The sequence below is a fragment of the Sycon ciliatum genome, chromosome 1 (genome assembly GCF_964019385.1).
Source record: "Sycon ciliatum chromosome 1, ocSycCili1.1, whole genome shotgun sequence".
Lineage (NCBI taxonomy): Eukaryota > Metazoa > Porifera > Calcarea > Leucosolenida > Sycettidae > Sycon > Sycon ciliatum.
This window is the reverse complement of record NC_088643.1, coordinates 51,137,683-51,149,682: the sequence shown is the minus strand read 5'-3', so window position 1 is coordinate 51,149,682 and position 12,000 is coordinate 51,137,683. Positions and strand designations below refer to the sequence as shown.

The 12,000-nt window shown below is 46.3% G+C and overlaps 1 protein-coding gene across 1 annotated transcript in view; it reads left to right on the top strand.

Moving 5' to 3' along the window:
* The window catches only part of LOC135830940 (uncharacterized), a 62,256-nt gene that overhangs the window by 39,331 nt on the left and 10,925 nt on the right, over positions 1-12,000 (top strand). The window contains exons 6-9 of the mRNA XM_065343166.1: positions 4,206-4,266; positions 7,131-7,307; positions 10,434-10,649; positions 11,698-11,805. Of these exons, the coding sequence (XP_065199238.1) occupies positions 4,206-4,266; positions 7,131-7,307; positions 10,434-10,649; positions 11,698-11,805 (562 nt within the window). The remainder of the gene's footprint in view (positions 1-4,205; positions 4,267-7,130; positions 7,308-10,433; positions 10,650-11,697; positions 11,806-12,000) is intronic.

Here is a 12,000-nt window from a genome sequence, read left to right as displayed (position 1 = left end):
CCTCTCTTTCTCTCTCGATGGCCCGGAGAGGTTGGTATTTATTGAATAGACTCATGTGAGATGAAAGGACTAGTTCGAGAAATTACATGACTACACCATCTACCATCAGAAGATTAACGAATGCAAAGAATCGGAATTAATGCATGCACGGATGCATGGAACTGTTGAGTGTTACTGTCACGTACATGTAGCATGACTATTAGTCACTGCCTTGCGTGCAGCCTGTTGTACCCTTGTCACACCCAGTGTATACATGTATAGCTGGAAACTATTCTTTTTATCATTTAGCTCTACATCATCTTATCACTATCCCCTTACTTGAATCTATCCGGCACGAGCGAACCTGTGGGTGGACCTAATAATGAATCCACCTACTTGAACACGGCAGTGCTTTATAATAATTTTTTTAAAGAAACTCTAGGTCACAAATACACATACATGCATAACTCAAAAGTCTAACTCCCAGCCAGCTACGTTCTACCGAGTAGTTATAATATAACGCTATGGTCCTAGTTTATTTCCTTTTTTTCTTTTCCACGCAGACATAACATGGGATTCGAACCCGCACTCTCGCCCTGCATGCATTCTCTTGATACACTTTGCATACATGCACATTCTACCAAGTTGCTTCACGTTATGATCCTGCAGTTGAAAGCCCTATTTGAATATGCTGGCCAGCTGCCTTTGACGGTACGGTACGGGACGCGTTTGGGATAGCGTGCCATGGCGTACCCTACCACACACACACACACACACACACACACACACACACACACACACACACACACACACACACACACACACACACACACACACACACACACACACACACACACACACACACACACACACACACACACACATACACACACACACACACACAAACACACACCGAAATAAAGCACTGTGGACCCTGGCTAGCGCCAGACGCTCCTAAAGTAACGGTCTTTTGCATAGCTTCGGGAACAAAGATTATTATTGAACCTTATGGTACGCACTTCCTTGAATTCTGCTCCATTTCTTTATCCACATACCAAACATGCATGAAACCTACTGTACCAGATAAAGTACCGAAATTCTGCCACGTTTTCGGCCGGCATTATCCATCAAGGGCTAAGTACAAGGTGAAATCCAGGAAACAATAGAGAGGTTGCGCATAACGAAAATTCGCAAAGTATGGCTGTCACGGCCTAGCCAAACGAAAGTTGTATGATTTTTCAGTGCTAAGGCCACACTTTGTTTTTTCTATGTTTCTCGTCGGCAAATTTTAACAAAAGGTACGCGGGCGGGCGGAAAAAAAACAAAATCCAAGGAAAAAACAAGAACAATTTCTACTGAAAACTGCCACGTATACATTTTACAATGTACATGTATATGCATATGCGTGATTCATACAAGACACTGCGTATACCATGTATACAGTACTACATTGTACAATCATGTACATGTACATGTAGTCCCATACATGATTGCACTACATTATCACATCAGCCCACGAATATCAGGCAAACTGCAACAATGAGAGCATAAAGTTTGATTACGAGATGGCGAAGAGAACATACATTTATCTGCTATCGCATCAACAAACGTTTCCCACTCGTCACAATTTTGATTTTGTTACTTCAACGTTCTTGTGTCCGCTTATCAAACTCTTGTCTCCATGCTGCTCATATTTTCCTTGCCATGCGTCTATTGCTTGGATTTTCTGCCTACCACATCGTTCCACAGACGCCAGTTGCAACGGAACTCGTCCGACTTACGGTATTCCTGGGACCCACGAGGCTCAGGCAGTGAACGACTGAAAGCTTCGTCATGACAGCCTTCATCGCAGAGAACGGACGAGGAGCGCTCCTTTGCTGCTGTGTTGCAAACGTTTACGATTTTGATTGACGCATCTAGTTGCTGCAGCATGTGCAGCGCACATACATGTACATAGTATGAACTTTTTTTTCTTCCGAAATTTCTGAAAACCTACGCGGGCGATGACGAGAAACATAGAAAAAACAAAGTGTGGCCTAACTTTCGACATCCAAAGAAGAGCTGAACCACGAAAATTACTTTTTGTTGCAATCAGCGTAGTGGCACGCAGTAATGTACAACACCTGTGTACTGTTCTACACTTAGCGCATGCTTTCTTTGATATTCGGGTGTTCAACCCTCATGCTCCCTCAAACTCCATCCGCTCTATCCCCGCCTCGAACGCAAAACATGGGCGTGAGAAGCGTCGGCACTATGAGGAGCGTGTTCGCAAGGTGGAGCATGCAACCTTCGGTCCCCTCGTTTTAAGTGCTACCGGAGGCCAGGGCAAGGCGGCAACTCCATTCTACAAACTGTTTGGATTGATAATCGGTGAAAAACGGAACGAGCCATACTCCATCACCATGGTATGGATTGCATGCAGATGGGGGTTTGTGATTCTTCGCTCGGCTACCATGTCTCTCCAACGACACCAGTCCTGAAGCAGAGTTGGAGTAGCTCAACCCTCATCAAGTGCTGAATGCAATCTGGTTTTGTGAATGTCTGCTGCATGCGTATAGTACTCAGACAAACATGTTATGGACTGTCTCATTTGTTCTTATCATGAAATTCATTCCCTGCCTATGCCGATCATGTCATACCAAAATACAAAAAAAGCACGTGCATGCCTTTGACTGTCGAGACCTGTTTCCCGTACTCCGAAAAACGTTTGCGCAACCTCCGAATCCGATTGGCAACCGATTTCCGAGGCCATTTTTGTGGTTGCCTCATCCGCCGTACGCTACGAAACTTTGCAACCTCTCTAGTACTACAGAAAAGGGGGGGGGGAGGGGGGGGGGGTCAGGCTACTGGTGGGATGGATGATGCGACTGCGCTTCATGTCGAGACGGTGGACATACTTGAGCAGGAGCTGATTTTCTCAATCCATCGAAACAGAATACATCCTGTCCATCATCTTCTTCATCTCTTATTGACAGTCTGGCCGTATGGTTAGGTGAGAAGGCAGAAATGCCTGTGTAGCTGGTTAAGTACAAAAAACAACAAACATCTTTTAAAGTAGTACTTGCATCTATATGTCATCCACGCCCCCGGTCTAGACGCCGGTCTAGAAGAACAGAGATTTTCTGAAGCGAACGTTTTCGTTCCCTTCTCATCATGGGCTCATGCGGGGAATAAAGGATAATGACTAAAACAGAAATTACAAAGGAGTAAGTTTGGCAATTGCCGGCAAAGAAGAAGAAGCTATTGAACAATGCCAACAACCCGAAGAGCCTGAACAGAAGAAACGAACTAGTGTCAAAATGCCACCATGGAAACAAATACTGTAAAAGCCATTATTCTAACGAGGCGCAAATATAACGATTTCCCAAAATTGACTGGTTTACGTGTACTAAAGGTAACGATTCTCCCCTATTCTCAACGCTCAATAGGACAGTATATGTATCGATTTCTGTGTAATGATTTCTATTTTAACGACAGATTTCTCCTCGTTAACTCGTTAGAGTTAGCACTTCGTTATTATATATATGGCTTTTACAGTATTAAGTTAAAAAAACTTCGCACCTAGCGTGACATAGTAGAACAAGTAGCAGCCAGTCGCAACTGCAGCACAAGAACAATGCCCGGCACAGTCATCACTGGTTTTGCCAAATATCAGTGCTAATATTACCTTTAACCATCACAACCATGACTGGTTTAGCATACGTCAGTGCCAACATTATCCCTCATATCATCCATAACATCTGTGTGATATTGACCTTCATTTGTGGATCGCGTAGAGTAATGGCAGTCTAAGCGCCAAGTATCACGCATGATCTTTTTCATAAGGATTAGTCTTAGGGTTTTGTTATCAGTCGTCTGATGATTGCAGTGGCAGGAAACTTTGAGTCACGACAAATCCAAGCTGGACCTATTTCTCTTTTTTCGTGTAAAACAGAAATTGGTTAGGCAAAAAAATTAAGGACATAAAACATCACGCTACAAGTGTAAAAGGTTTAGTGCAACCAGTGCACGCAAATGGTCAACCACAGCATGAAGATGAAAAATAGCATTAACTCATCAAACGTACTAAAGAGAGACATTATTCTTAATAAAAGCACGGGGATTAATGCCAAACAACTGAAGGGACAGTACATTTTCCTTCTGTACACAAAAGAATTGTATAGGCATGCCCTCTGTTCCAACGAAACTTATCTTCCTTCGTCTCTGTACTGTTCTTTTCATTCCAGACAAGTGGAAGCACTGAAGCTACTATTACGCCATGGTGCAGACCTGTTTGCTACAGACCAGGTAAGGATTTGTTCAACAACAATCTTATTCACCAGCAGTTATGCATAGAAACTGCACCAGAAACAGCAACCATCTGCGCTGTGTGACCAGCGACCGAATCTTAGTGTACCGAGTGCTGTATCTGACCTAGATGCAGTGACCGCAAGTACTGTCTCAAGCGGGATTCACAGAAGCTTGCTTTTTTTGCCACGCGAACTCGCGAAATGCCGTTCACAGAAGAAGTCAGTTGGCTGTGTTCTGTCAGTTTGAACATTAGCATAAATCGCAACTCCCTGTACTTTAATCATGCTCACACTTCCCTTTTGGTTGCATATGTCACGTACCCACGCTCGCGGTTCTCCTGCGCTCTACTGCGCAGTACGGTAATGTTCCACTTCTATTTTCCCGTACTGTAAATATACAAAATTTCGGCGCTGCAAAATTTCGGCACTTCATGATTTTTGACATTTCGGCGGCGATTTATTTTCGGCGTGGGGTAGAGGGCATGATAGTGCGACAGATGCTGTGAAAGATTTCATCGGCGTTTTAATTTAGGCGTTTTGGGTCGGTGCCGAATATAGCCGAAATTAAATAGCTGCCGAAAATTTGTATATTTACAGTATCCCTTTCCATGCTTTCTGGATGGCTGGCTCCTTTTACTGTTTTGTTCCTTCGAATTGTAGTTAGACCGCATTGTCATGTCATTAACTGGTCCCGTTATCGTCCCGTAACGGTTAGGGCAAATAGGAGAAGAGGCTCATTCTACCGACGGATCGGCATACTCGGGAGGACACATGGTCAGCAAGGTAAGACCAGGAGAGGGCGGGGTCTATGACAATGCCAAGGTGCTTATATCGGGGTGCTACAGAGATAGGGTGGCCGGGATAGTCGAGAAAGTGGAAGATGGGTACCGGACCTGTGGGGGGAGGAAAAAAGAGAAGCTCTGTTTTGTCCACATTTGTCCTGACGAACCATGTTTTCATCCAATGGACAATGTCGTTGATGCAAGTCTGGACTTCGGGGTACAGGGTGGTGTGAGATGAGGAGGAAGTGAGGAGACTGGTATCATCCGCAAACAAAGAAATATTGGGAATTGCATAGGGAAGATCATTAACGTATGTGAGGAAGAGCAGGGGACCTAAAATGGAACCCTGGGGCACTCCAGACGTCACAGATTCAGGGTCAGGTAAAGTTCCATTCACTGTGATGCGCTGATTTCGGTCGGAGAGGTAACTGGTTTGCTGAAAAAAGGTCTAAACCGTACATCGCATCGCGTGTCACATCGGAAAAGTTAGCCAAGCTCAAATTTGCGATGGGCCAGTTGCGACGGTTGCGTGAGCTGCACGGTGGGTACGATTTGGGGATTTTCCGGTTTCCCGGCCGTCGCATCGCGCACCGCATCACAAAAATGCTTCTGTGAATCCCGCTATAGCTGGCATGCTTGACTGCAACAGGGCTGCAAAGTGAGTACATGAAGTCAGCGAAAGTAACCATTGACCGTGCAGGGTGCACTGCATACTGTATAAGCAGAAATATTCGTCTGGAATTTAATTTCGTCTTTTTCGTCCAAGGAGCTTTTGGACTAAATTAAATGTAGGACGAATATCGATTTGTCCAGCGTTTCTATACACTCTTATGATCTATGGACGAAATTTTCAACCGGACGAACTCCTTTTCTTTGGAGTTGGACGAAATTATTGACCGACGAAATTTTCTGCCTCTACAGTACACCATTGACCGTGCAGGGTGCACTGCATACACCATTGACCGTGCAGGGTGCACTGCATACACCATTGACTGTGCAGGGTGCACTGCATACACCATTGACCGTGCAGGGTGCACTGCATACACCATTGACCGTGCAGGGTGCACTGCATACACCATTGACCGTGCAGGGTGCACTGCATACACCATTGACCGTGCAGGGTGCACTGCATACACCATTGACCGTGCAGGGTGCACTGCATACGCTTGCAGTGAGATGTGGAAACTCGTGGGTGCTTCGTGTGACTGAAAGGTGTACTGCACATCTGGACAACTACGGTCCTGTTAATGTATATACGCATGAAGGATCTAAGACATTATTCGATGTCTGGCACTTTTGTGAGTACCGTATTATCTCCAATATAAGCACAGTCTCCAATAATAGCACGTCTCCAATAATAGAACACCTTGGGGCGGCATTCAAAAAATAAAGTGCTCAGTCTCCATTATAAGCACACTGTGTAAATTCATTATCTGTACCGGCGAAAAAAACCCTGAAATGTGTGTGTCTGACATGAATTTGGCATGGCAACATGCCTCTGAAATGAGGTTGAAATAATAATGGAACAGTCTCCAATAAAGGAACGTCTCCATTAATAGCACGGGGCGGAGGTACATTGAAAAAATAAAGGACCGTGCTTATATTAGAGATAGTACGGTGCATGGAATGGAGCATGTGCACGACCCTGGCACCGTATACCATTGAATGTATGTGAACTTGTTCTAAAGACCACCTGCTTTTCAAGACCGCCTTTGCTCGTACCACTGGGTGGTCGCTTAAAAGCCAGGTTTTACTGTACATGCAATGCTGCATGTAACGGTAGCTAGTGTACATGTCTCCCTGCTCATTGCCCTTGCTTCTGGTAAGGAGGACAGTCTCCTACCGAGTGCAATGCAGTTTTTCTCACTGCAGTTGTGTTTTCACGCCCTTGTGCTGGAATGGCAACAGCTTTGACTGATTGCCTTGTTTTTCTATGCACGTGTGTGTGTATATTTGTGTGTGTGTGTGTGTGTGTGTGTGTGTGTGTGTATGTGTGTGTGTGTGTACAAATTTTTAATAGTTATGTGTGTGGTGCGTGTATGTATGTGCATGTGCATGTACCTTTTCGGCTGTTGCATAGGATGGTGCAAGCCCGTATTCGCTGGCAACCGATCATCAAGGCGAGGAAATTGACGAATTTGTGACGCATTACGCCAGATCCCAAGGAATGGAAGCACTGTGCAAGCGCCAGAGTTCACCCAACACAAGTGCACTCGAGGTCCGCGATAGCAAAAATACCTCGACGTCAAAACTGATGGTTAGCCCACATCCCACATGCACATGCAGATGCTACACCGCTATGAAGTACACCAACACAAAGGGCACAGAGTTTGGAGTTATACGGGTGCTGGCTGCGAGTGAGGCAATGTAGCTCAACATAGAGCATGAGAGAGAGAGAGAGAGAGAGAGAGAGAGAGAGAGAGAGAGAGAGAGAGAGAGAGAGAGAGAGAGAGAGAGAGAGGCTCAACATAGAGCACGAGAGAGTGAGTGGCTCAACATAGAGCGCGAGAGGGTGAGTGGCTCAACATAGAGCGCGTATGGTGGCTCAACATAGAGCGCGTGTGTTGGCTCAACATAGAGCACGGAGTGATTGAACGAGTTAAACCATTGCCGTTAAGAGTTGCGCCAGCACCCGGTGTTTATTGTAAAGAGTGGACTGGTAGTGAGGTCCTAGTTAAAGATAGTGGTAAGGGTGGGATGGTGGGAAAAAGAATTCAGAAGCCAACCACTACTGCGGAGCAAGAAGCAGAAAACAACAACTAAACAGTTTGAGCACTCCAAACTGCGGTAATAATTTTTTTTTTTCTGATCGCTGAGCTGTAAGTGCAAACCGGAGCCAGGACGGGCGCACAGTTCTGTGAAACCTTTTACCTGCATGCGTGCTGAGCTGTAAGTGTGACCCGGAGCCGGGACAGGCGCACGGCCCTGTGTACCTTATATGGTAACTGCGTGCTGCACGCTGCATGTACAGTCGTCGCCAAAAAAATCCGGCCAAATGCAATGCTAGCTACCGGTAGCTGTACTGGGCCGCATGCACTGCATCATACTTCATAGTGGTAGTGGTAGACCGGGTCTGCATGCAGTGCAGTTACTTCACTGTTCACATGCTGACAGGCTAGGCCCGCATACACCATGTAGAGGCGACGGTTCGATACCGGAACGGCTCGACAGGTCAGCCAAATTTGTATAGGCCCAAACCATGCAAACCTATCATCAGCGTTGATTGTTCACTCGAAATATGTTTGTGGAAGGAAACTGGCATGTTGAAGTTTGCTCTGAGGCCAGAGTCCATCGAACTGAGCCACTCCTTTGTGTTGACCCATTGCCTCCAAGTTGCCCAATTTTTCGCTTCAAATCAGAGGTGGTTCCAAATCGGAAAGGTTTTAGAGTGCACGTCAAATTCACTCTTAGTCTGAAATTAGGTAATTGCTATCGCTCCACGACGGCCAGTACAGAGTAACAATAAGCCTTGTGTGTGCTTCTCCATTAGTTTTGATTGGTATGCGGTGCTTTATTGGCGAGAGGCGAGCCGCTGTTTACCTTCGGCAAGAAGTTGATTTTTCGAAAGTCGTAAAACTCAAGTCACAGTGCGAAGCAACACGTCAAAAACTCACCTGCTTGGTGTGGCGCTTCTGGCCATCGCAGAGCCATGAAATTTTGGCTCGGAGTATAAGTTATAACACACCGTAGTCTCACTGTGACATATGTTTTCTAATCAAAATACTAAGAGAGAAAGTGAATACTGAGTCCGTTCCGGTTTGCAACCTACCGGTATGTCCTATTTGAAACCGTCGCCTTCTACACGACTACACTCACTCAGGCTCGGCGCAGTGCTCAACCCGACTGCAGCAGGCAGAGTGCGGCGCAGACTGTTCACTGCATGCTGTCCAGTGGCAGTGGCAGTGGCCGAGGCTAGACTAGAGTCTAGTGCATGTGCCACTCCAGTGCATGAACCCGCGATGAAGTACCGCGTAGATCTACCTACCATACCTATGTACGCGTATACTTGGCATTGGCCGGATTTTTTTGGCGACAACTGTAGCAGGCGTATCGGGTAGCCCAGTGAGTGCATGAGTGTGCACCTGCAGACGTGTACGGCAGTGCATACGTTGCACATGTATGCAGGTGCCAAAGGTAAAAAAAGGACATGCCTATGTATAAGGGACATGAGGAAATGAGCAGTGGGAGTCTGTGATGAGCGCTAACAAGGGTTAACTGCATTAACCCAACAAAAACGTGGGCTCATTCATCGAAGCGGAGTTTCTCGAGAAATTCCTTTCCGAAGAGTCTGACGAGGAACCAGCCAGAGATTTCTCCGTTCGCAGCAGAAGATTGTCACATGCCGATGCTGACTTAGAGGCCAGGACATATGTGAGTGCAGTCGGAATCCTGGTAATTATTTCAAATCAAATTTGCCACTGGGAAAAGACCTCATGATTGTATGCCTCGGAAGAAACATCAGTACAACATACACCTCAAGGACCCGTATCTGTACTTTATGGATGAGGTGCAGTACATGTATATCCAAGGACAGATGACTGGAAAAGGACATCCAGGGTGCTCAAAAATAGCATTTCATATCCAATGCAAAGAGAAAGGTATGTTAGTTCCAGAGTAGTACTTTCGACTGATGTTTCACTGTACAAAGGTTTAACGAGCAAGCATGACTACAGCAGGTCATACCCTCGCCTGGACCTAGTCATATTTGTGTTTGATGGATGCGTTCAGGCATACTGATTTTGATTTCATGCGGTTTACGCATACCGTGAAACCTGCGCAAAACGACCGCTCAAGGGACCCGTTCAAAACCTGGTTTCTGTTACCAGGTGGTCTCCTTATCCAGTGTCATTGGACTGGAAATAGCATCCCTTGGTGCTGCTTGCAGTGGTCTGCTGGGACCGGTGGTCGTCTTATCCAAATGGTCACCTTGAGGCTTGACAGGTTTTACTGTACATACCGTGTTTCCCGGAGTATAAGCCGCACCCCCATTTTTTTGCCACAAAATACAGACATCTACTCTATTTATTCACATGAAAGCGACGTTGAAATCCTTACACAATTGTCCCTCTGGTGTCGTGGTATGAGTTCATACACATTATTTCTATCTATAATAGGTTTCTTGTCTCCACGCCGACTTTTTACTCTATTTATCACCGTTAATTTGATCATCAGAGCATAAGCCTCACCCCCATTTTTCGGGTGAATTTTGAGCGTTCAAAGTGCCGCTTATGCTCCGGAAAATACGGTACATCGCATAGTTAAAATTATTTATAGCTGGTTGTATGTACATGTGCATGTGTGACCACCCCTTGCATACACTGAGTTCGACCGGTAAAACGGGTTAAAACGGTCACATGCTGCATGTTGTTCGTGTCATGTCCAGTGCGAGGAGGAGGAGGAAGCTAGCACGGCTACAGCTCGCATGGACGCCAATGAAGGAGGGGTGGTTTCAGACGGCAGCACTCGACTAACCGTTCAACCTGGTGCTTTGCCCATGGACTTGAGTGTCAGTGTTGTTCAGCATTTCTCTAGAGCCGAACACAGCAGTGAAGGATCTCCGAGTGAAAGTGGTGATCCAAGCAGGCTCCAAATGCTCTCAGTAAGTCATTTCCCAACCACCTGCCCGGGTTCTTGTATTGCTGTACTTGTTCGTTTTAAGTGGCAGTCACCATGGTTATAGGGTAGCGTGTTAGTAGGACACGCTTACTCGCTTGTTGTGGCCCTTGCTGATGGCTGCAATGTTGGGCTTGCAGCTGCAGCTCACTTTTAGCGTGATTTTTGTTCCACATCCTGTGAAGTTTGCTTCGTGCAGCGAAATGCTTGGTAATGAGCTTCATGCAGTGGGGTATCCAGGATTTGGCCCGGGGGAGGGGCAGATGACACCATGGCCACATCTAGCGGAGTGTCAGTGAGCTCCGAAACTGGACTTGTAACAACCTGATCACTCACACTGCTTCGTGTTGTTACAGGAACTGCGCCATAGCAAGAACGCTTTGCAAAAGGAACCATCCAAGCTCTGCTAGCCAGAGCTTGGCCTCTTTGGACGGCGCTGAAACTACACAGAAAAGTCCTCGGGTCAACCAATTCGCGATTCAAATCCTGAGCCTGAGGCGACAATCCTCGTAACATCATTGTACAAACGGCTAGCTGCGGACAGAAGCACTTGCCTATGACCAGCTTTGTTTTATCCCGTTTGCGCAGAGGGAATTGAGACAGTTCACAGGAGGGTAGTAGTGCAGCAGGTCTTTCCTAGGCAGTTTCTGACCTGCATCCAGGCTGATCCGAGTTGCATTCAGTAACAGTTTGACCCAAGACTGAGCAAGGGTGCTAAGCTTGCATCCCCATGCCCAAAACTTGCGTCGACAGATACACAAAAAATGTATAGTGGGAGAACATTGATGATGATAGTGAGAGAACATTGATGCAGTGCAATGAGGGCAATGACATTATAACTGCAGAAGCCCAGTGAATTTAATTATCGGGCTGCATGCATTAGACCGAACATACACTTCCCGTGCTTCTAAATTATAGACTTCTAAGTGTTCAAAGTAGCTGATGTGTGAGGCATCCTATAGCTTAGGTTTAATTGTCGGCTTGTTGATGTTCTTCATCGTGTCCCATGTTGCTCACTCTGTTTACACATGCAGGTAGTGTCGTGCACGCCATCAGGCCTTCGACCTAAGAAGAGTGTTCAGCTGAAAGTGAACGTTGCCGGAGAGCAGGGAGTTGCTGGCGGCGTGCCCGGTAAACACGAGGTGGGATTATGGTCTCCTGGATGGATGCTATGCTGGTATCTATTCTACCTCAATGCCATTTGCCGCATTGTGTAACAAGAATGCCATTTCCTGATACATTGAAACCTGCCTAAGGCGACAGCTCAAGGGACCTTGCAGATCTAGTCTCCGTGCTCAGCCACACAGGTGGTCTCCTTATCCAGGGTCGTTTGACTG